This window comes from Lissotriton helveticus, chromosome 3_1 (assembly GCF_964261635.1).
Source record: "Lissotriton helveticus chromosome 3_1, aLisHel1.1, whole genome shotgun sequence".
NCBI lineage: Eukaryota > Metazoa > Chordata > Amphibia > Caudata > Salamandridae > Lissotriton > Lissotriton helveticus.
This window is the reverse complement of record NC_136061.1, coordinates 139,436,740-139,462,723: the sequence shown is the minus strand read 5'-3', so window position 1 is coordinate 139,462,723 and position 25,984 is coordinate 139,436,740. Positions and strand designations below refer to the sequence as shown.

Sequence of the window (25,984 nt, the reverse complement as noted above, 5' to 3'; positions counted from 1 at the left end):
TTCAGATTAACACATGTGGTTTCATTTGCCCCTGTAGTTTCTAACTGCATGCACAGAAGATGCTCTGGGGTCATGAGGCACAAGCCAGAGAGCATGTGTCTGTTTAGCCCTTTGCCTTTCATTCTAATTCTCCCTTTGCAAAGCTAAACATACCCACCTCCTGCTTGACTGATAACAGCTGGCACTCGTATAAATAAGTCATGCCCGTCCGCATAACTGTTTTTTTTAACTCTTACAACACACCTTTAACAATGTGGAGGCTGAGAATATCGATTGGACAGGATATCTTTTTAACAATATTGAGAGACAAAAATATCGAAAGGTTAGTGCACAGAAGGAGGTAAGGATTTACTATTTTTAACTCTGCATCTATATACCTTGAAGATATGTATATATATATCACCAAGGTATGTATAGTTGAGTTAGGTGTAGGAAATGTATAGAAACTTACCTTTTGTTTGTTTGTCTCTCGGTCTTGTTGTCACTATACTCTTTCATGTTGATATTCAGCATTCGATACTCCGTACTACAATCCTTAAACCAGCATAGATAATCAGGTTCTTACATCTCCGTCACTGCTTACAGACTCCACGTTATATTGGGGACCATGCCGATTCCTCTTACTAGAGAGAATTTCTCCTCACCAATGATCTGCTTTCTTGTCCCTCCATTTGACTATGGAGGCTCTAGTCAAAACTTTATCCTGATAGTTTATTTCTTACCATCTCAGAGCTACCAGGAAAGGTAGGGCAATGCCTGTAAACCCTGACGGCTGCAATAAATATAAAACAATTAGAGACAACACTCTTGCCAAAAATGTCTAATCTTATTATAGCAGCAACATCGACAACAAAAACTTCCTCACCATTTGGGCCAACAAGATCGAACCCATAGGATTGACGAACAGCTGGCGTGCCTCTCTTGTCTTTTTAGATTTCACAAGCTACTCTTTGATGCCCATAACAGTCATTTGAATGAATCAAAACACCAGCTGGTCCGAGTTGGCAGCATCAGTCGTGTCCATTTGGCCAATGTCATTCAATCACTTTGGCTGATGAAACCTGGCTACCAGCGCGACTAGCATTGGCACGGACAGGTAGCGGAAGGGAAACGGAGAGAAAAGGCACGATGGGAATGGAAAACACTTCCCGACAGACTCCTTGTTCCATTTCATTCGATTAGTGGATCTCCTGTTCTGTAATGAAATGAGAAAAGATGGCTGGAGGGCACACACTTCCTTTATCAGAGATGTTTGGTTGCTTGTCAACACTAATGTACAATGGTCACAGGGCCAGGGAGCTTGGATCTCACTTCGTAGAAGCGGGCTAATTGATCTGCGGGAGGGCTTCATTTGAGCGCGAAATGCTAATATTTCAATTTCCCCATCATCATGCTGCAGTATGAGTTTGTTAATGAGAGCAATTGTCTGAGTGACAGGCATGTAACCAATCTGTCATTTTGTCTTCCGCAGCTGGCTGATCCGTTCAGGCCCATGTTAAGGGTAAGATGTCCTTTCATGCGTTTCTCCTGCTACTTGTTTTTGTCTCCCAGGGGCAAAATGTTACTTATTAGAACCAGTTTTGTTAATAACATGGAACGCTTCACACAGGGAATTCCCACAAAATCTCTGAGGCAACTTGAATACAGAAGCAGAATACATTGAAATGTGACCGATTTTGGCTGCTAACTCTTCTGCTAACATATTGTACACTCGTTGTAAACAAGAGGTCTACTAAGCCAGGTCTCAAAACTGAATGTTATGAGTTGAAAACTTCCAGATCCTTATCCTACACCTTTCAATGTTAAGATGTTTTCAACAAATATATATGCGTTGCTATGACATATGCGTTGTAATGGCATGTGTTGTAATGGCATATGCGTTTTAAAGAATGCGTAGTAAAGGCATTACAATGTAATGCCTGCGTTGTAATGGATGTTTCCCATTTTCAACAGCTGGATCAAACTTTTAGATGTTAGATACACTGCAAACCAAAAATTAATTGAGACAGGAGCTGATGCCACATTTTGATCTGTCAGCTTTGCACTTCATCACGTCTTCAAAATATAGGGTACTGCTTGTTTTCTAAAATATGCGATTAGTAACTACTATTTGGGGAATAATTGTGATTTGCTTTCATTAGGAATAGATGTATAGCTGTGAAAATTGGGAAAACATCAAAGTATGTGATCTGTATAAATTTAAGGTTCATATGTTCTATGCACTGGAAAGCTAATGAAAGATTCCTTTACATGGGTTCACCCCTTATAAAGTGTTAACTTACACACATGAGACTCAGAAATGGAGGGGCAGGAATGTAGTTAAATGTGTAGAGTCAGCAATGTAGTGCCACGCTAAGGAAGTTGTTTTGGTGACCTTTGATATTCTGGGCATTAATATATGTAAACTATCTGCCTGTATTTGGGAGCAGGAGAATAAAGGGTCAGAACATCTGATGAATATAGAGGTATGAAAGCCATTTCACTGGTTTGTCTTGTAAATATTGCATTTTCTGTGATTTGCAGAAGCCTGGAAAGTGGTGCGCAATGCATGTCCACATTGCTTGGCAGATATACCACCATCAACAAAAAGTCAAGGTTTGTGCATTCAGATTGTTTTGCCCTCATACCTTCTGTACACCCACATTTGTTTGACCGAGCCAGGTAGAATCACCAGGTCCCTACAGGAAATTAGATATATGCCAGTAGATTCCCCATTTAAAGCTGCCTGCGTGATATTTCTGTTAGCAGATTGGTTTGCATGCTTGTTTTGTATCTGGCTGCTTTGAAGCATGGAATAATAGATGTTATTATATTAGTAATTGACTTGGGTAGATTAACCAGATGTACTCTAATTGTTAATAGCATCTATTTGAACATTCCCCTGGCGCACACATTTGTCTTTGAAGCGCAGCAGTTCTACCACACCGGAGATGTTCAAGACAAACTCATAGACTCAAATGTGCCCACTAAGTGTTTTATAAATAATTTAGGGTATGATTTACCACTTAAAGCGTTTACAGGATTCCTTTGAAAAGCTCTTGCGCACAATTTGCAGTCATATGCATTCTTCCGTCAGTAAATACTGCTCTTCGCATTGAAAAACTAGATACACACTGCGAGATTTTAAAACCAGGGGGCATATTTATGTAGGTTGTGCAGCACCTGCAGTACACATAGAAAGAGGAATATGCCTCTCAGGATTGTTTTTGTGCAGAAAGATGTCCTTTCCTTCAAAAAAACAAACCTGCTTACAGCGCAGGCACCCTTGCACCATGGTGCTATGGTGCCTGCATTGGTGCTAGGCTGCACTGAGTGCAGTAGCGCTGGAAAATGACAGGAATGTACCATATATTGTTTAGTAAGGTGCATTCCTGCCCTTTCCCTACCACACAGCGCAACAAGGTACCTTGCTGTACTGTGTGATATGTTAGTAAATATGCCCCTACATGTAGAGAGCGTGGTGTCTTACTGCAAGCAGCATCTTCATACACTCACAAACACCGCTGAGGAGCTAACAATGAGATCAAGTTTACAGCGCTGCATGCCCGCTTGTGAAGATCAACCCATACTTTATTATTTTCATTATGCTCGGGTTTGAGCTATTTCCTGATGAAGCACTTAATCTAACCCCATTGAGCCCTAAAAAATGAAGAGGCAATATTTGTCACTAAGTAACGAACGAGCAGGCATCCCATTTTTATTTAAATAGTAATATCTTTTTGACAGCAGTGCGAAGATGATTTAAAAAAGTAATTGTACATGGAAGGAATTACTTCTAATCCTCTAGAATGAAAACAACCCATGAACAGTGGAAAGTGGAAATCTCTAAAGCATCAAGAATCAAATTGATTTGCAGTATCGCGCAATGTTAGTTAAAAACATATTTCATCAAGTCCAGGTGTGACAGTTGCCCATCATGGTGTTAAAGTGTGTTCCATATAACACCCATGCCCACTTCTGTAAAGGGGGTGGATATTACATTGTTACATGGGCCTTGATTTGAGGGATATAAAAACCTGTGTCCGAAGGCTTATGCCATTTGGAACAGGATGTCAGTTTCAGAGGGCTGATCCCTGCATCGAGAGCAGGTGTGGGCCTGTAAGCAATGCCTGGTTTCTGCTATTGCTGCACCTATGAATGACACAAAACAGTTTCATACCTGCCAACTCACACGGTGCAACCGGGTGACACACAATATCTGCTCCCATCACACGGTCTCCCGGTGAGGAGCCGATATCACACAGTTGCAGGATTACAAGCTGGTAGCCACTGTAAATGGTTTTCCAGCTCGTTTTCTGGGGCTTTGACCTGCGACCTCCATTAAGTGATGTTAGAACACCCCAGGACATGACACCAGCCTCAGCAAGCTTTTTTTGTGGGGGACGGGGATTCGGGGGCAGGGTGTGGGTCAATAGTGCCTGGTAGGTACTTCTTGGCACGAGCCCCTGCCCCCTACAATGCCCCACCCCTTCCTCACAAGGTGAGATTGTACTTCAAGTTGACTGGTATGTTAGATAAGGCTTGGCCATGTCTAAGCATGTTTTTGGTACCAAGTGGTATTAATGAAATCCTACCAGGTGCGTATAGGTCGGTGAGCATTAGGGACACTGACATTTGTTCTTTTATGAAAAAATGGCTCCACAGCCCTACCCATCGTAACAGCTCAAGCCTATGAGCTTCCCGTTTGCGGTAAGAACCTGGAACTCGCTTCCTCCTTCGCTCCGTGCCATCACCTCCATCCAGATCTTCAAAGCGGACCTCAAATCTCTTTTATTCCAAAGACACTTTCAGAACTAATTCCCTCCTTCTCAGACCCCGCCAGGAAGTTCTTTAGTCATTGTAAATTTGTCACATATGTTTATATTTTTGCTTGTACATCCTGTGCTTGCTGCGTTTGAAATTGTGTCCCTGTTGCCTGTGTTGTTTTGATTCTATGGCCTGCTATTGTGCGCCAGGAAGTTCTTTAGTCATTGTAAAATTTGTCAAATTTATTCTTTACTTTTGCTTGTACAGTCAGTTCATGCTGTGCTTGAGATTGTGTGCCTTTTGCCTGCGTTGCCTCGACTCTATGGCATGCTATTTTTGTTTGTTCTATTCCTGCAACAGTTCTCTCATGTAAAGTAACTGGTTCTATTGTACAGTGCTCTGACACCTTCGGGCCCGCGCTTTATAAAAATGCATTAAATAAAATAAATAAAATAAAATAAATCAAATCAAAGGCCACCGCTCGTCCGCAAGAAAAGGGAGCGGTCTGGGTGTCTTGAAGGAATTTTACGGCTTTCCGCTTTCATTGGCTGGCAGTTGAACATGCTGCCTTCTGATTGCTCAGCGAAGGGTGCAGATTAGAAGTAAGACAAACGTTCTCATTGGTTGCCCGTCAATGGCTGATAGCAAGGACAGCTTGGGAACCGCTACCCTGGCTCGAATAGCTCAGAGTTTTGAATTGAATCACTTTATGCTGAGTTACTTCTTCATTATTTTGTATTAAACTGACTTCATCAGTTCTCAGATGTTCCCACTGAACATATAGGCTTTTTAACATTAAAGCAGTTATTCTTCCCGCCACCTCTACAGATGTCTTCTTTACCGTAGCAGTCCATGGAAGTCACATCACAGCAACGTGGTGTCTGCTTATTTATTTTGCTCTGGAGAACGTTTTGCATTTTATTCGCTGATGACAGACATCCGTTTTTTTTAGATACAGCAGTAAAATTAAATATTTTCATGTTTGGCAAAGCGGTTTTTACTGTCTGTAATCCTTTTCCATTGAAAATAATGGTTTGATGTTCATCTGAGGCAGAAATCCTCGGCGCCGGTATCTGCCATTTTACAGGCCGCGGCTGCGTCACTGAAGCATTAATAAGCCTTTTTGTTGTTTGAATAATTCACAGTGGAATTTTAATATGGCCATGCTGTTTAAAATGAACCAATTTCATTTCAATTTTAGCCGGTATGCAAAGCTTCAGTGCTGTTGTTAAACAATAAAAAAGCCATTTTCTAAATGTGCAATGAATGTTCACCTTTTTCGGTGGGCATTAGTTAATTTCACGTCGCGAGCTGGTATTCGATAGACCAGAACATATCTTAATGGAATCTTTATTGGGTATTAAAAGCTGAATCACTAGTCAAACACAAGGACAAGTAGCAGTTCTATGCAAGTAAAACAAGCGCTGGCGAAAGCCAATAGGTCTGGCTTGTATTTTGAGCCCGGATTACAGCATTTAAAAACGTGCTGATGTTAAAAACTGTTCCTAAACAATACCTCTATGATTTAGTGTATGATGATCACGTGTACCTTGGAGGTGTAAAATAGTTCATCATATATGCTAATGAATGTAATGAATGGTACACTAAACAGCAAATAGAATGAAGTGAGAGAGCAATATTTCTTTGGGCAGAGAAAAAGACCATTCAACATACACTTCAAGTAATTTTTGAAAGAACTGGTAATAGTAGGGCTTGAAGAGCTAATAAAAAAAGCCAGAACTAGTTGGAGGGTTTTCTAGTAGTCTAATGGCATATGCTCTGCCTCAGGGTATTTCCTGTAGGTATGGACAAGCTAGAAGAACACTAAGAAATGTCCTAATATGCCAAGCCCTATGGGTAGGATTATGGTAGTCAGTCGTATACCGGGCTCTCTAGAATATAATTTTTATTCTCACTCTTTTGAAGTCAAAAGTGACATGACATGTTGGTTCTATTTTTTATACATTTGAAAACGGTGATTACTTTTCAATTCATATACAATTCAATGGATCCTGTGCACCCTGTCAAAACCTGTATACTATTCTTTAGGTATATGGTGGTTACACAACCTCCTTTATGGATTGTGCAATAAATGAGAAGCACAGCCATAGTATGTAAGAACAACTGGAAGACTAAAGAAAGTTTTGAGTTGCTACGCAAATTGTAAATTCAATCCTTTGTGGTATAAGTATAAATGTTTGTCAAGATTCTTTTATTAGGCACGCTTCAGGTACCCGTACCAGGATTGTAGATTACTATGCTTGTCAAAAAAGTCAGACTAAATATTGTTTTATATAATCGAACACATCACCAGTGATTCATTTAAATTTTCACTGTGTAATTACATTTGTAAGAATTAATGCAAATAATGCAGTGGCAGAGCTTGCAGGGGCAATGGGTGGTGCAAGCTGCAGAGTCTCCCTGAGAGGGCCCTGGCACTTTTTTTAATTTTATTTTTACAAATTAAGCACTTCTTCCAGCTCACAAATGAGAGAAATGATTAAAAAGTCTCAAAGCAGCCTCCCAAGAGCCAACTGCTGAGCTTTTCTGAAGCATTCTTTTCTGTGCACAAGAGAAGAATACATTAAACATTTTTATGTAGTGGAGTCGCCAGGGTTGCTTTCAACCAAATGGAAGTGGGGAGAATGGTCCCCCAACCCCCTAGTCAGTTTGGAAATGAGAGTCCCTCTCATCCAGTGGCCCAGGTGCCACTGCACCCGCTGTAGTAATGATAGTCACCACTTCATTTGGTGGTAGATGTACTGTCATTTGATATTACCATAATATCTAGTGCAACCTGTTACTCTTGCACCCTCTTTATTACTGTATTGAGACAAATGTGTACATGTTGAAATTCAAGTCTCATGACAGCTAGTGCTGTGTGTTTCTTAGTTTGTGATGCTCAGTGATATTTACAGCTTATATTTTTTATGGAATATGCTCTGTTTGGTGTCTCACTACATCAAAGGCATTGTGCATTGGCCTAGAGCACGTGAATCTTGGGCCCTAGTGCATTCTGTATCTATTTACATAAGACATTCTGTTTCCGAGGCTAGTCACTACCTTGTTTCATTCCATGTCTTGCATCTTGTGTCTTGCTGCATGCAGGGCTGGACTGCGACAGAAAATAGGCCCAGGACCAAAATAAATTGGCCCCCATTAGAAAATGAGATAGCTTATAAAGTGACCCACATTTTGCATGAAGTAGCCGCGCTGACGGGCTTTAGAGGGTGGAAACTGATCAGCATTGAATATTTGGGGGACGTATGGAAAGGGGATTCCCCCCCCCCCACGTTTGAGGATGTCCAAAAGAAGTATAACCTGCACCAGTCGTAGGAATATCCCCACCTGAGACTTTTGCATGCTCTGCACATGCACATACACAATGGTGTTTCAGTCCAGACTACTCCCTGTTAGAAGATAGGATACTAATGGATCCTATCACGGAGAAACCAACCTCCACAATAAACTGTAAATTAATAAACAATGTACCAGACTCCCTTATTGCTCTTAGAGAGGCCTGGGTCAAAGATCTTGGCACCATAGACAAAGAGGAGTGGCAGGAGGTGGTTCAGAGCCCTAGAGAAGTCGCAATACACCCCAGATTTAGACTAGTGCAGCTCAAGATTCTACACCGTACGTATTATCCGTGCACCCACCTATATACATGGGGTAGGGCACCAACAGCACTGTGCATCAGGGGCTGTGGGCGGGAGGGTATCTGCATATTCTATGGGACTGTCCGGAGAAAGTTTGATTCTGGCAGGGAACCACGGATATCATGACCAAGGTTGTGGGAGAGTCTGTCCCTTTGGAGCTGAAGTGGCTTTTACTAATGATTAGAGGAGAATCTTTGTCCAGATAAATGGGAATGTGGTTGGCTCTTGCAGCGGACATAGCAAAGCACAACATTGCCAGGAGGTAGGGGGCACCTGAACCCCAGCAGGTGGAAGAGCGGAAACTAGATCTTGATTGGTGCCATTGGGCCAAGAAACAATGTACAAAAGCAGGGTATGTGTGAGAAAATAAGAAAAAGTGTGGATGCCTTGGCAAAAGTATAGAGGGCTGTGTGTGGGTGAATAGACGGGTCCTAAATAGTCACCGCTTTACTTTTGTCCCTCATGAACAAACTGCTATTGATTTTCTGTTTTCAACACCTGGTGTACTACTGGAAATGCTTTCTGTATGGTATGGGCTCTCGTGATCTATTAATAAAAAGAGTTAAAAAAAAGTTACGCACATTTGCAAAATGGGTTGTTTTGGACTTGTAAAGACACTCTATAAATGTGTCTTGTAAGCTGTGTGGGAACAAATGTAGTTGTGCTTGATGCATGCAATGTCTGTGGTAATATCACAGACGTCAATAGTAAAAACCGACCCACAAGACAACAAAACAGGCCCACAAACAGCTAAAATAAGGACCCACATACTGACTTTTCAGACCAGCCCAAAAGGCACTGCCTAATTGCCCTCAGTCCAGTCCGAAGCTGACTGCCTCTATGGCATTCTGCAACTGTCTGCATTTTACATCTCAGTGTACCTACTTCAGTGCGTCTTCTGACTTTTGGCGCTGTCTTTATCTTGGCGACTGGTGTGGTATAATTGCATCTTTTGGCATTCAGTGTAGTGTTCTTGCTGGCAACCAGGACTTTCTGTCTAATGGCAGTTACTACATTGGCAGTCATTAGACCACTCCCCTGATGGCATTTCGTGCTTGGCATCTTTTGTGTTATGTTTCTGTTGGCATATGCAAAATTGTGGCACATGACAGTACATTCTGTATCTGTTGGCAGCCTGCATGCAATGTCTCATTGCATCTATTATGTTGTTTGCCAGCATCCTGTGCATGACGTATCTTAGGAAATAAAGCCTGTTTGTTGGTATGTAGCATGTGTTGTTGCTTTGCTTTTTTTATTCTAGGAGTTTTAGCCCTTCATTATGGTTGGCAGTAGTTGTGTAGAATGGAAAGAATGTCCAGTAGTCTGGTAACAATATATTTTTTTTATAATAAACACTATTAGAGACATCTCAAGTAATTACCTGTAGATGCAGCAGTAATACTGAGAGATCAATTTATTTATTTATTGATAAAGTAAATCAGGATTCTTCAAGGGGGCGGCTAATTACCCGTTGGGCTCAGGCATTTGGAGGGATGGTATGCAGTACACTCAAACAAGCAGTTAGATGGAAGATCCATATGTTGAGGTATTTCTTGAATTGAGGCAGGGAGGGTGATTGCCTGAGATGTAGAGGAAGAGAGTACCAGGTCTTAGCGGCGAGGTAGGAGTAGGATCTTCTCTTACTAACGTGTACTCACTAATGTGTCATTGTACTTGTTGAATGCTTTCATTGCCTTTTCCCAAATCTCACCTGAAGTCTCATTTACCTATTTAGAAACAGATGCAGACAGACCCCCACAAACTGGATTTTGGACTGAAACCGGAATTCCTGAGCAGACCCCCAGGTCCCAGCCTCTTTGGTGCCCTTCATCACCACCACCCTCACCCACACAGCCATCCTCATCCTCATCCTCACGACCTAAGACCATCAGCTCTTTTTACTGCTGCAGGTGAGTACAGGATTTTAATCTTTAGCATCTTGTGCATTAAACTGTGCTTCATATAGCACCTCTACTTTTTCCTAGCACTGTAAACAACAGGTGTTAGTTACTGTTATCCAATTTAGTGGTACTCAGTTTACCGACCTCGGATTGATGGAAGGACAAGTTAGTGATTGAACATTCATTTCTTTGAGCCTTCTGGCCTTCTTGCATGAAACCTGTTCTTAGGCTTGAAAAGGAAGTGAAAAAATGAATACTAGAATTCATGTACAAATGGGATTGCATATGCCTGTCTACTAATGTGAATGCACATAGTTTTACGAAGATGTAAGTAACAGTAGGTTTATAAGTGCTTTTACAGGCCAAAACACAAGAGGAAACATTTGATCGTCTAAGCTATATGCAGCAAGTGTAGTAAAAAGTAAACATAGTAAAACCTGCCCTTTTTAATTTACATTTATACTGCTCAAGAAGAGAGTGAAATGTTTTTCTATTTAAACTGTAAATATACAGCACTTATGATACATCTTTTGAGTGGAGAAGTGTGGCTCAGGGGTTAGAGGCAGCAGACCCGGAAGCTGAGATCAGTCCTGGACCAGGGTTCAATTCCCCGCCTCGGCGGGTCTTGGGCTAAAAATTCCACGGACTTGATAATTCTCGCCCCGGTGCCTCCTTGACTCACGGGTACACACTCTGCGACTCTGGGCAATAGCTTGCTTAATCTCCACAACGGCCCCTCGCGGCGGGATGCCTGACTTTCACCTTGTGGACACCCTGCCGGGGTTTCTCACAGGGGAATACCAGGATGGGTTCCCTAAGCAAGCGCCAGGATGCCCTTTGGGTGACAGGTTAGCGCTATATAAGTACACCTACATTTACATTTAGATGAAAGGCTAGGTTTTCACAGAATTACCAGTCTCTATATTTCATCTTTTCGAATATATTTACACATGTATGGGAGCATGGCACTGCAAAGTGACTGCTGACGTAGTAGAAATCAGGGGATTTGAAAGGTAGAAGAGAGTGACGGATACAACTAGCCACCAGTACTTTAGACGCTCAGCATTAAATATTTTGTTTTATTCAGGAATAGCAGTAGCCATAGACCCTGTGTGTTGCAGTCTGCCCATGTGCTTTCCACAAATGCATCTTCATTTACAATCCCCATTCACCTGGGAGGGACTACAAACCCTTGTGTACATACTGGGTGAGGAAGGAGGGCACAGTCATATCAAGGCTGTGCAGCGGCACTGATGCTGCGAGGCCTGACACCTCAGGTCGTGCACCTGATAGCATTAGTTGAGCACATGTTACATACTATGGTTATACACATTATTAGGATAGGCACATTCGCTATGTGTTGAACCGGTTGCATGAATATACACATGGCTTATTCACAAAGGCATTTTGGAGTATATATAGTAGTACATATGTAGTACTCTTGTACATGTTCTTACATGTCTTTGTGGATTGGCCAAAATGATCTAAAATTAATGTGAAATGGGAAGTATCGGGGAATATTCAAATAACCTTATAGCCCGCTGCCAAGGGCCATACCCGTTGTTAAAGGCCCTGAACCAGAGTTAAAGGCCCGGGCAGCAGGTTCTGTAATGAGGGAAGGGCCTTTAACCACCGGTATAGCCTGAAGCTGAAGGTCTTCAAGGCAATCAGAACTTTCCACCCACTGAGGGTAGAATGTTCAGAATTAAAAAGGAAGAAACAGGAAGACAAACATTGGAATGTTGGAGGAGAAAGCTTATACCAGCCATTAAAAGACCAGGGCCACTCCATTGTCTTCAACAGTTGCCAACTTTCCAATGTTCTAATATACAGTTAGTACAAAAAGAAAGAACTGTGCCCACTTTGCACTTTTACTAATATGAAGTTAGTTGTTTCTAGTCCAATTCACAAAGGCATGTAAGGACGTGTACAGGAGAACTTCTTTAGTACTACTTGTCTCACTTATATATGCTTTTATGAAGTGGTTCCAGAGTCACAGTTTCTACAGTCATTGATGAGTATATAATGCGTTATTAAAAAGGTGAAGGGTTTTAGCAATTTCATTTTGTTCTTGATCTGATTTTCTTCTCTTCATTTTGTTTCTAGGTCCCACACATCCAGCTGGTAATCCTTTCGGACCGCCTCATCACCACAGTAACTTTCTGAACCCAGCGGCTCACCTAGGTAAACAGTTAAGATAGAGGGTGTAAATCTATTGTTTTTAAAAATGTATGGAATGAGTGATCGATACTCAGTATATGAACAGGTACAAATACACACTCTTTTGTTTTTCTTCTCCAAGTTGCACCAAGCAATAGTGAATACATACATGCTCTAAAAATGAGAACCCATTTTTATGTGGTTCACGTGTATTTCATTATTACATATAAAATGTGCTGAATTAGAACACCAAGTTCATCTGTGACATTCCATACATAACATGATTGAGAAACCCATCCCTGACATACCCATGGTGAGGAAACTTAGTAATAGTTTCCTTATCAAAGTAAATGGCTGCAATTTTCTTGTTAGTTTTCCAATATGTAACCCATCGACCTGTTACCCCCCTCTGTTACTTATGCAGAACAGTAAATATTAACACTGTCTCAACGTTGGTAAATAGCCCTAATTTATGAATTTGTTTGTGTTAGCTCAAGACAGTCTTAAAAGTTTGTTAAAAAGTTCCTTCCTTGAGTAAGAAAATCTGAAGACGGTAAAATAGTCTAAAGGAAAATAGAAAACGATATGCAATTAGGTTCTAAAGGTTAAATTTACTGAGAAGCATCCGGACTGTGGAAAGTGTTCATCCTATCTTTAGTCAGTAAACGAATGCTGTGTCCTTCTGTAGGGTAGTAGTAAGATGGATACATTGATCCAAAGACTCTCAGACCTGATTTACCAATGGTTTTCCAGGAATTTGAGTCTGATAGAACTTAAGACAGGGAGACAAAGTATTTTCAAACAAAGCCCATAATTGTACCTGGCTTAAAAAGTCTTAAAGCCGTTTTATGTCTAAAAAAGTAATTAGCAAATCAACCTCGTAATGAACAAGCATTGGCAAAGCCAAAGCACTTTCGACATGACGCGCAGGATGGAGCCTGCAGGATTGGGCAGAGACGGCTATAGTTGTAGAACACTCCTTCATACAGTTCAATACAAAGCATTAAAGTGGAAACAGTAGTTAATACCCAAGCAAGCAAGCATTCAAAATCATTCAAAATCAAGCATTCAAAATCATTATTTCATAGATAAATACTCGCCAGGGCTGAGGCAAGAAGGGTTTGAAAAATTCTCAATACAAGGGCTGAAAGAGGCTGATCAAAGAAAGGCTGTGGTTGAAAGGGGCAGACCTAGGCCCACCCGTTATATGTTTCTAGCAATAAGTATATTTGACTGCTCTGTTGTCAACACCCACACATAATGGAAATAAGACAAACACACTAGTCACAATTTGACTTGAAAAACATAAACGACAATTTTAATTGAACAAAACCCTGAACATTTATGGGCCATATACAGCGTATAATTTGTGTGCCATGTGCATATATATTCAGTGCCCCAATCAATATATCTCTGCATGAGATGCATTGAGGCAAGCAAAGATTGTCTGTCAGTGCAATCACCCAAATGAAGGATGCCAAAGTCATTGACTGTTGCTATAAACCTATGAGGATAAGGACCCCAGAGCACAGACACCAGCCCCAAGTTACTTTCATACTCTTATGTACAGAAAACATTTTGAGTAAAGGTCTAGACCATTGCATTAAGCGTATGTGCCTCAATCAATCAATCAATCAGTTGATTTATATATTGCAGCTAATCACCCAAGAGGATATCCAGGCACTTAAGTTTCAGTGAGGATACAGTGGGCTATACCAGAGGACTGTGTTCAATGACTGCAACCCGCTGCTTCAAGGGCATCAAGGGTTGGGCCGAACTGATAACTCAATCCAGCCCTGGCAATTAAGTTGGACTAGCCCGGGGGAAAGGGGTCTGGTGGGAAACACTGCTTCTGTTACTGTTCCATTTCTCAACCTTCCGGCCCCTCGGGAAAACGCCTGGTGCTGCCAGTCAGGTCCTGATGAAGGGATGAAAAGTCTCGGAGGTGAAATGACCCATCTGGCTGATTGTTAAAGAATTTTACTCTCCCCATCATTCTCGTCATTCTGGGCCCGATTCACAGAACTAACTCAAGACAAAATCCTAAACTTACTAACATTTTGGTATTCACAGAAGGCACTTACTCCTTTTAGTATTCACAGAAGGCACTAACTCATTTCGGTATTCACAGAAGTTAGGCGTCCTAACTTTAGGACTCGTAAATGCCTTCTGTGAATACCGAAAGTCTTAAAGTTAGGATTATTCTCAGTTTAGGAGTAGTAAAGTTAGGAGTCCTTACTTTAGGACTCCTACATGCCTTCTGTGAATACCGAAAGTCTTGAAGTTAGGATTTTTCTCAGTTTAGGAGTCCTAAAGTTAGGACTCCTAACTTCTGTGAATACCGAAATGAGTTAGTGCCTTCTGTGAATACCAAAATGAGTAAGTGCCTTCTGTGAATACCAAAATGGTAGTAAGTTTAGGATTGTGTCTTAAGTTAGTTCTGTGAATCGGGCCCTCTAATATTTACTTAGCCGTGGTTGAGGGGATGTTTCTAATTTCATGTTGCCTTTTCTACTTCCAGCCTAATTCTTATAATACAGTTACTAAGTTTTCAATGATCTACCTTGTGCCAATCACATCTTTAGGTAGAGTAACACCGCTGCAACTCTCTTTTTTTGTAATAATAACTTCACTGTCATTTTATTCCCCCAGAATCTTTTAACCGGCCTGCGACTTTCCCTGGTCTTGCATCCGTAAGCGGGAATGCCTTTGGTGGACTTGGAAATCCCTCAGTTAGTGAGTACATTCCTTAAAGTATTTTATCTCCAGTTCAAAAAATGTATTTATGTTGGAAAAAGTGACTTTAAATACTGCTAGTCTCTCGTGTGCAGCATGAGGGCCCTGAAATAAAAAATGTTTGTTTCATGGTTTCCTCTAAACACAAACACACATTTAAATTATTTTGCATTCACAAAACTTTTCTAGGGTATGACTAGAATGCAGGTTTACAAGCATGCTCATAGAAAGTCTTGTGACTTTTTGTGTGCATTGGCATTTCCATAATGCAGAATTATATGCATAGTATAATTCAACACTGTAGAACAAGCCACTCTGAGCATTAGCACATTTTATTTTTTTCCCCACAGGAAAAGTGAAAACATTTTTCCTCCTGAAAAGGAACAGGCTTTTAGACCCCCCCCCCCTACCTTCTCCACCCCCTGCCCCCCTGAAAGATCAGGGTATTCTATTTTCCCTTGATTTTAGTCCTTGATTGGTGTAAATGTTGAAATATTTTGTGGGTGGGATGATGGACTAAAATAAGATTTTGAATACTCTCAAACTTCAGTGTTTGTGAGCTTGCTCAAACTTTCCAGGAAAACCATGGTCTGCAATGCTTGCTCCTCACCGATTATGTGGGACTTACTCCAACATTATTTAATGCTAACGTAGGATACTATTATGCGAGTAAATGGCATTATGACTGCAAGATCCCCTTTTGTGAATACCCATTAGTCGTAAATCCAGTATTCTTTTAGTGTAAAGGTATTTTTACATCCAAAATGGGTTTTTGATTCAATCCTTTATGGTTTTGAAGAGGAGGGCATGCATGATGAGCAGAATTAGTCGATTGTACATGCATTGTACTAAAACATTAATATAACATAACAATAACAGAGACGTTATTTAATGTCTTTATTTGTGTTTAGAATGCAGAAGGTAGCCCTAGATAATTACAGCACTCCATATTTAACTCATTATTGCTCTCAATTTTCTGCTTTTCTCCAAAGTGCATATTTGTTCCAGGTTATGTTTGATCATGTCCCTTGTGTTCAGAATCAATTTTGTCTGAAATAAAGATGTAAATGTGCTATTGTTACTTCATATTTATATAGTGCACACTTACTTCATATGTGGCCTGGGGGACACCAAGCCTTGACAGATTTGTTGAAGGCAGATATAGAAGCAGATAGAAAAAGAACTCCATAAAATGATTGTACTTTGTAGTCAAACGTATTATTCCACAATATTTTTATTGATTTGAACAGTCTTAGACATGACAGTGTAAAACAAAAGAAGCAATATACTGAAGGCCAAAAATGAAACAGCAAGGGTTCATGAACCCTTGAAGTACTGGCTTCCGAATAGGCAAAACTTACAATATCCATGTCAATTAAAATGTTTATAACTAGAGTCCAGTTTCTTTTTCTTTCATTTGAAACGTATTTCTTCATGATTATCTATTTAGGTTTTTGAAACGTCAATAATTATTTAGATGTTTTGTTGTAGGATTTATTTAGTGGGTTCAACCATAAACAAAGTAAGCATAGATGTAATTTACTTAAAATTATTAATTTTACTTCAACCAACATTACCAATCAAAAGGCAAAATCTAGAGACCATCAAACAAAATATTAAATTGAAGTGATGATCCAAGTATCATTTGACAAGTTTATGATCATTAGTAATTTGCATTTTCTTAAGAATGCAGATTTAAAGACACAGACCCTTATTTTGTAACAGTGACCACCAGCAGTATATTAAACATGTGCAAATAGTAATGCTGTGATTGGATTACTGCTTGACAATATTACAATAAGGTACTACCTCCAGTAGTATGTTATTATGGGCAGGGGTAAATATATTTGCCTTAAAAGGGAATTTCCAGCTGTAGTGCTGTCACCATAACAATGTAACACAACATAGTGTAAAATACTGCCAGATTAAACTTTCTTCTTCTGCAATGAGCTGTTTTCACTATTTGATAGAATTGACCTGTAACTGTTGCCGTTTTCATATTCCTTTCTGTAATATAGGCGTGATTTTCTGTCTGGTTGTCAAGATTATAGTATAGGTTATCAGCCCATACAGGAGCGGGACTAGATGGTACACATGGCTTTTCATCTAAAAAAGCAAAAGCTAAAATAGATATTTTAGCAAATAAGAGGTTGAAAATAGTTGTTATTTTTAAATGTAGGTTTATTGTTTACAACTCATCCAAGACAGATTCATATACAAACATTCCATCTTCTGTTCTTTAACATCACAGCTTTATGTTACATACTGTTCATGGACTTTAGATGAAATGTTCTTTAGAGACGCATTGTGGTGAATGATGTCAAATTCCAAGCAGACACAAAAGAAAGGAATGTTCTTTTAATGCCTAGTTTTGTTGAATGTAAGTGATCCAGGGCTGGATACAGAGAATTGTGCTTTCTCTAAACCGTATAACTAAATATAACTAAACCAAATTGCTTTAAAATAAATCATGAAGTTAACCTTTATGTACACAGGAAATTGAATGCAAACAATTTGTGGTAGAAATATATATGTATGAGTGTGGGGTGGTTTGTGTGTTTAAGTGTGAAACTGTCGAACAACAAATCATTTTGTAGTGTTCCTACAATTCTTAACCTATGGCCAACCATGCCAAAAATACACTTTGTGGTTGCATCTTAAAAAATTGATAAGACTCTCCAACTGTATCCCATTTTGTTTAACAAATGTACATTTCCTACTATGATTAACTTGGCCCCCCTACCATAAAACCTGCTTTATTGGTTTGCTTTCATTTTCCAGATTCCAATGTTATGTATTTATTTTAACTCAAATCGCTGTTAAAGTCATTGGTAAGTATATTTTACTGTAATACTTTGCTATCATGCTTAAACATATGTGTTTTCCACTTCATCCTTTCAGCACCAAACTCCATGTTCGGCCACAAAGATGGCCCCGGTTTGCAGAGCTTTAACAACCCTCATGAGCCATGGAACCGACTGCATCGAACACCTCCTTCATTCCCGACCCCTCCACCCTGGCTGAAGCCGGGAGAGCAAGAGCGCAGTTCTTCTGCAGCAGCTCATGACAGAGATAGAGATGTAGATAAGCGAGACTCCTCTGTTAGTAAAGATGACAAAGAAAGGTATGATAAAAGCACACCATCTTTTTCAAAGGGAAACCATGCATAGTGATGTGTACAATGTGTGACTTCTCCAGCAAAGGACTCTTTTTTGTGTAAGATTAGTCTAGTGGCGGTAGTACATCACGCAGTAAGCATCCATCAGAGATCAGAAGGCAACAGAAAGGTCCCATAGTATAACAAGGCACTGAAAGGTAATACCACACTAATACACCAGACCATTTGGACACCCAATTTCAAATTAGCTGTACAAATGGAAAGATATACAAGTGCAAATTGACAGCAACAAAAAGCATATATAGCTATATATATATCTAGGGGCATATTTACGTCTTCTGGCGCATCTCTGCAAATCAGCAGGGATGCGCCAGAACCGATGCGTCATGCAATTCCCTCCTTGCACCACCACAGATGCGCCGCATTTACAATGCGGCGCACCATGGTGCAAGGAAGGGCAGATGCGTGACGCATCATGTGGTGTACGGGCGGCGCATTGCTGGAGTCGCGTCGCAAGCACGACGCAACTCCAGCAATGCTCAGGGCCGCCCAATACTTAACATGCTGCATCAGTTCTTACGCCTGCTTCAAGCAGGCGTAAGGAATTTATGTAGCAGCGTCGCAGAAGTGCCTGCGTGAAATCTTGTAGATTTCACGCAGGCACTTTTGCGAGGCACACAGGCGCCGGAACGCCCACCCTGTGTGGGAACGCCCCCATTGTGGCGCTGGGCTTTATAACGTGATGCATCTCCCTAGATGCGTCACGTTGTAAATGCCTCGCAGGTATGCGCCACGTTTACGCCGCTGTTGCGTGACGCAAGGTGGCGTAAACGTGGCGCAAGGGGCTTGTAAATCTGCCCCTTATTTTTTATTTTTTTATTTTTTTTTATTTTCATGGTTTATAAGGACGCAGGTCCTGTTGTGTCGGGTGGTAGTATGCTCTGACGATTAATGTTTTCAATTTTTGACTCAACGGAGGCTCATTTTTTATGTGGATGGAGATGTTGTTCAACATCCTGGATGGCTAGATAGCTAAGGCTTATCTTCTGGTCTTTTCCTAATGAATTTGCACTTGTATTTTAATGTATTCGTGTGCATCATTAAACTCATGTTAACGATTGAGAGTTTTATCATGAGAATGCCATGCAAACATGGTGGACGCCCACATATTTATGAGCTGGTGGCTGTTACTGTTTTTCATGGCAAATTTCTATTCTTACATTGATCACAAAGTTATTCCTGTCAAGAAAGGGGTAAATCCGCTTATCGGGTAGGTCTCTGGAGGTAACACCACAACACAACTGGTCGGAATGAAGAAAAAGTAGGATCCTTGTAGGGAAAATATTTTCCATGTGGAGAAAAAATAGATTGTGCAAGATTGCTTGGCAATAAAACATAAGTAAATATATGCGTTCATAGATGTTTAGACATGGGTACACTCCTGGAAATCTGTGGCTGTCAAACAGTCACATGAGAAGTCCTACAATATTTTAAGAATGCCAGCAGCATTGTAAATTTACAACAATATAGGCGTAAATTAAGATTTGTTTTGAAAATCAACCCAAGGGTATTTTCCTCCAGAGACCAACCTTACCTGTCATTTTCTACCTGTTTTGTTCATTTCCACAGCGCTGCACGGTTATGCATGTATTCTCATTTGACGTGCAAAGACACATACAGCATATTAAGACAGTGAATTGCACTGCTCACCTTGTCATTGGGTGGCAATAGAATAGTGTTTGGAGATCTGTCAACTTCAGTTGTATAATACATTAATTCAGTGTTAATTGTGTGAAATCAGTACTTGTGATTTTTATTTCAGAAGCTTCTTTCAGTTAACACCCTTTTCCGATTGGCAAAGGTTTAGATACAAAGCTGTGAGTTGCCTAAATGATGTCTTACGAAAGTCTAACAACCACTTTTGTTTGACTCTTACATAATGTATGCCTGGTGTAAGATACCCACATGATGTATACAATTCTTGAAGAATGGAAATTTAAGCCTTTTTCCCCAGTCCTATCTGTGCTTACTGCATGCAATGCACACTTTATACAAGAGTACTGTCAGGAAAATCGGCAGTATTCAAATTATTAGAACGTTGCCACCTTTTCATCGAAATATTTTTCACTTGCATTCACTGTTTTAAACTGAATTTATTGCTGATCTTCACTTTGCACAGAACAAACGGCAATTCTCTTGAGGTATATCACAGGTGGTTGGATAAGTGTGGAAAGGCAACATCTTAAATAACTGTAAATATTGCAATACATACTGTTTTAGGGATGTAAACAAAATTTGCAATGCATATCCTCGTCCTCTCCCCTAATACACACCAATTTACACCTCTATTTTCTATGAGCATTGAGAGCTGGTCTATGTGTAACATGCTTAGCCTTCATTGTTTAGATCTGGCACAGTCTCATACACTTAAACTGCACTTGTTCTTTTTTGTATCAATCACACTTTATATTTGCATACGGTTAAAACAGAACTATTGCAAGTCACCTTTCCACAAGCAGGAAAAAGATCTGTGAATCAGAACCACTTTAAATTGTATTTAAATAATAGGAGATTAAACATGACTTTAGACTCATTAGCATTGTATTCATACACTAATAGCCAACAAAACACAATAGGATACACGCCCAAAATGCATCAGACGCAGCCCAGATACCCCATGTGGTTAATTGTCATAATATCCAACAGTGGTCACAAACAAGAAGCTGCTCAAACACTAAGCAAGTTTACCAGTCAAGACGTATGAAGAAATGGTTAAACGTCTGGTGGCCTCAGACACAAAAATCATACTCCCAGAGTTTATGTGTTAACAACCACATAACTAATATAGTACTACAAACAAAAAAGGGGGAGATGGAGGTATAAGTTAGGTTCATCCTCCAGACTGTGTATAGTTATTGACAAATCTGTAAATGACAGATCAGAGAACCTAACCAAAGGGAAGGGCTTCCGCTAAATGTGTGCGAAACAATGCCCCGAATCTAAGAAGAGAAAATTCTCTTCTTGAGTCTCCTCACTTACCAAGGTGACCTGCTACATCAGTGGGGCCATCCCAGACAGTTACTGTCTGGGGCGTGCTGCAACTTGCGGAACTACTAGGTGCGCTTTTTGTCAAAAAATGTGTAGTACAGTGTATGGGGGAGTGGTGATGGTGATACTAAAAATACCTAGCTAGTGAGCGATTAATTTATTCCTGCTCCTAGTTGGTATGGATAAAAGGGGGTTAATAGTAGGGAGGAAGTGTAACTGTTATGTGTATACTGTCCCTAGTATTTGGTCGACATGTTTTGAGGTGTCGCTAAAACTCTTCTTCAGGACCACATGGGGACCAGCCCCATGCATACCACTCTGTGAGAAAAACAATCCTATACTAAAGAAATAATATAATAAATAACAGATGCACACCTAATGTGTGAGCACCACAATCTCTGTGCTATAACAGAGTGACACATTATGCCTTTCCAGTATGCATTAGTAGCTCTCTGTATGCTAGCATAGCTGTATGTCTTTCAGGTGTACCTTTTACTCTGAGGGAGGTTTTCACTTCCTTCCAAACTTTGTCAATGTTCATTTATTTTTATTTCTATGAAAACTGAGATCTGCTCTTTATTTCAGCTAGAAATGTTCTTGAATGATGTTCCACATTATGCACCTCATTTAGCTGTATGTTTTTAAAAAGCATAATACTAAATCTATATTGTCTTTGCAGGGAAAGCAGTGAGAAGCGGCACTCGAGTCATCCTTCACCAGCCCCTGTGGCCTCACTGAACTCTGTAGGACATAGCCGCAGCTCTGCAGAGCACTTGAGGGGCCACCTGAACAGCGAGGTCAGAGAGAAAGAAAAACCCAAAGAACGAGACAGGGACCACTCGGAGTCCTGGAAGGATGCGAGCACAGAAGAACACAAAACAAAAGACAGCCACAGCTCGGAAAAGGACATGGGTCATGAGGTCCGAGCTGTGGAGGAGGCAAAGCAGATATCCCGGGGTCCTTCCCCCTATATCCGCCCTCCAGTGGTGGAAAGCATGCGGCCCAACAGCACCTCAACCCGAGAAACCGAAAGGAAAAGCGAGGTGACGTACGAGCATCAGAAAAAAAGTAATGACGTCAAAGTGAAAGAAGAGCGGAAGGAGGATCATGATATCATTTCCGAAGTACCTCAAACTCACAGGCCATCTGAGAATCCACCCCCGATATCGGCAGCCAGTTTACACCCGGGCACTTTAGCGTCCATGCCCATGGCGGTGGGTGTTGCAGGCATGCACCACATGAACGGAATCGGTGGGCTGGAAAGGACACGCATGATGACCCCTTTCATGGGTATCAGCCCCATCCCGGGGGGTGAACGGTTCCCCTACCCTTCTTTCCACTGGGATACCATGCGGGAGGCCCTGCGGGACCCCTATCGCGGTCTGGACATTCATCGAAGAGACCCCCTGGGCAGAGACTTCCTGCTGCGGGGTGACCCCCTCCATCGCCTCACCGCTCCAAGGATCTATGAGGCAGAACGCTCGTTCAGAGACCGCGAACCCCACGATTACAGCCACCACCACCACCAACACATCTCCATCGAGCAGCGGAGGGAGCACGAGCGCGTCACGCACCTGGAGGAGCGCGAGCGGCTGCACATGCTGCGCGAGGACTACGAGCACGCGCGACTGCACGCAGTGCATCAGACCGCCTTAGAAGGACACCTGCCCCACCCCAGTTTAATCACCCCAGGACTACCCAGCATGCACTATCCCAGGGTAAGCCCCACGACAGGACATGGGCATCAAAATGGCATTCTCAATAAGACTCCACCCACAGCCGCTTTGAGCGCGCCCCCGCCATTAATTTCCACTTTGGGGGGCCGTCCCGGATCACCCAGGAGGACTACTCCACTCTCCACAGAAATGAGGGAGAGACCACCTTCCCACACGCTTAAAGACATCGAAGCACGATAAAAGACGAAGCCGCAAAAGAACATTGTAAAGTGACCCTGTATGTAAACAAAAAAAGACATTTATGGACAGTCTTGCAACTTGTAAAAAATGTGCAGACCTCCGGGTACAGATTTTGCAGCCTTTTTGTATATTATATGTTGAACACTTGCAGACCTTTTCACTAACGCACATGTTCTTTGTGTCTAAAATTATAGTTCATGTTTACTTTTAAAATATTTGATTGGCAGTAGGGGTGAATTACGAAGGTGCTCACTGCAGCAATCTTATTTAAGAACGGACTCGCCTATATCGGAGTGATGACAATGTAGATATGTAAAAATAGAGGAGCGCTTCATTGGTTAATATTTCATATATGCAAAAGGGTAAGATGAAAGCTTTACTTTGTACATTTGTAAATAGACAAAATTAAGTAAGATATTCCATTCACCATTCATTCGTAAACCTTGCAGTTAGCAGACTTACTATTACAACCTCTCTGCCCTAGTGCGCTGTACTGCATTACAGTATGAGAGACTGCACCTCTCCTTCAACTATGCAATGAATGTTGAGGCTTTTCACGAAGTCAATTTTTATCAAGAAGCCTTCTAATTACAACTTTCACCTACTTAAAGTCATATTTTCCCTGAGCAAGCTTGTATATTTTTATTGCCTGATTTTACAAGGTAATTTATTTGAAGCGGCAAGAAGTTATAATTGTCGAATGCTAAAATATATGGTATAACAGATATGCTTCTCAAATAAAATAAAAAATGTCATTGAACACGACATTAAGGTCATAATAAATAAATAATACCTAATATATTAAAAGGGATTAAACAATTAAAGTTCATCGCTTTGTATGCAAATCTAATCAATGTGGAAATAATAGAGGGAAAAACAATTTTACAACACTAGGAAATATTCATTCGAGATGGGGATAAACATTTAACTATATCTGAAACATTCATTGATCATGGTTTCATCGGAATTATATCTGCATTCGGTGTTCGAATTAAAGCCATAAACAGAAATAGTTGTGAAATGAATTATACTGCTGTATGTTTCTTGGAGTATGGCAAGGTTTTCAGTTCTCCACGAGTTGAGAAACAGATGAGACGATATGCAGTGCAAACCTTCATGTATTCCACCTAGTAATAAAGTCTGCCAATTATGAAGCCTGCTAGCCTCATTTCTTGCATTACTATAAATGGTCGCTAGATGGCAAAAGACGACCGTACATTGATGGTTTACAATCTTACATAGTCCATGAGACAGACTTGTTTGCATCGCCTCACTATATTATATGCAGCATTCATAGCTTCTTGGTCTTTTTGTTTGGAGATAATATGACTTTAACAGAAAGCATACTACATATCTGGTCTTCAGTGCTGTAAGATATATGTATGACATTTTAATCGAGTTCCTTTGGTCTTCTAGTGTATTAAAAATGCTATCTGAAGTCGTTAACATGTTTGGAAAAAAGTCTACCTGCAGACAGTTGTTTCTAATGAGCAGAGATCTATTTTAGTAGTCAACTGAAGGTTTAGTTGTGAGCTTCAGATTTTGTGAACTCCAGATGTTGTGCAGTGTTTTTTTTATAAGGGACAAAAGGAACCTGGAAAAATATGTACACTGGAACAGTAGTAGTAGCTTGCAGTATTGTAAAAAATTGTTATATACAAACTTTTTGCTGTTTATCCTGTATGTAAGAAATTCCTTTCTAGAACCTATGTAAAAAAAAAAACACAAAAATGAAAAAAGATATTGAAGCGACCGAATCTGCTGCATGTTCCTCATCAGCGAAGACTTGTGTAATGTAAATTGTGCCATGTTATTAAAAAATGTGAACTCGCTTCTAGATGCCTTATTCTGTGGAGTGAAAATTGTTGACAATTTAGAAGTCCGCAAGTGCAGACATAAGCATAACCACTCAGTCTTCTTTATAGGAAAGGTAGCTGAAAACGTCTGCTGCGCCTGTATCTGGATATTGGTGTTCACTTGAAGCGAAATCGACATATTGGGCCTGATTTATAAAGGTAACTTACACCTTTGAGTAAGTTCATCATTTTGAGTAAGTTTACTACTTTTTGGAATTCACCAACTGCAGATTTGTAGTAATTGACATTTTTGCAGTAACTTACACTTTCGTAGTGTAGTAAGTCTGGCATTGCACATTGCCAACCACTGGTACTGCAACACCCTCCCACAGAAAATAATGGAGATAGGGACTTATTACCAAAGTGTAAGTTATTAAAAAAAGTTTAAGTTCTTACAAAACTGTAGTTTATTAATAGCCCTTTGTAGTAAGTGTTGTAGTGTTACTGTAGTACTATACAACTTACTATAAAGTGAAGTTTGTGAATCAAGCCTTCACTCCTGATCATTGGGGACGTTTATGCCGAGTACAACCCTGGAAAGTCAAAAGGTAGGTTTTGTTGCAATGAGTGTCTGCAGCTTAGCCAATCATGCATACATCTATCCTGAGATGAATATCATGAAATGTTATTGATTTGTGTTTCATTTGTAGATTCCGCCACTTTTTATTTACCTGTATTTCACTGACTAAGATGTTCTTAATACTTATTTAAAACAATTGCTTGATTTAAAAAAAAACAAATCAAACTTCGCTGTAACCTGTTTCATACTAACAGCTCCCGTGTAATGATTTTGAGAGCCCTAGGCAAAATGGTATTCTGCCAATTTTGTACTCCCCCCCCCCCA

At 40.5% G+C, this 25,984-nt stretch overlaps 1 protein-coding gene across 5 annotated transcripts in view; it reads left to right on the top strand.

Moving 5' to 3' along the window:
- The window catches only part of AUTS2 (activator of transcription and developmental regulator AUTS2), a 2,056,888-nt gene extending 2,031,772 nt beyond the window's left edge, over positions 1 to 25,116 (top strand). For all 5 annotated transcript variants that reach the window (XM_078679408.1, XM_078679407.1, XM_078679411.1 and 2 more), the window contains 7 exons: positions 1,472 to 1,501; positions 2,524 to 2,595; positions 10,141 to 10,315; positions 12,413 to 12,490; positions 15,119 to 15,202; positions 18,104 to 18,326; positions 22,048 to 25,116. In XM_078679408.1, coding sequence (XP_078535534.1) covers positions 1,472 to 1,501; positions 2,524 to 2,595; positions 10,141 to 10,315; positions 12,413 to 12,490; positions 15,119 to 15,202; positions 18,104 to 18,326; positions 22,048 to 23,284 — 1,899 coding nt within the window. In that variant the 3' untranslated portion in view covers positions 23,285 to 25,116. The remainder of the gene's footprint in view (positions 1 to 1,471; positions 1,502 to 2,523; positions 2,596 to 10,140; positions 10,316 to 12,412; positions 12,491 to 15,118; positions 15,203 to 18,103; positions 18,327 to 22,047) is intronic.
- The last annotated feature ends 868 nt before the right edge of the window (positions 25,117 to 25,984 follow it).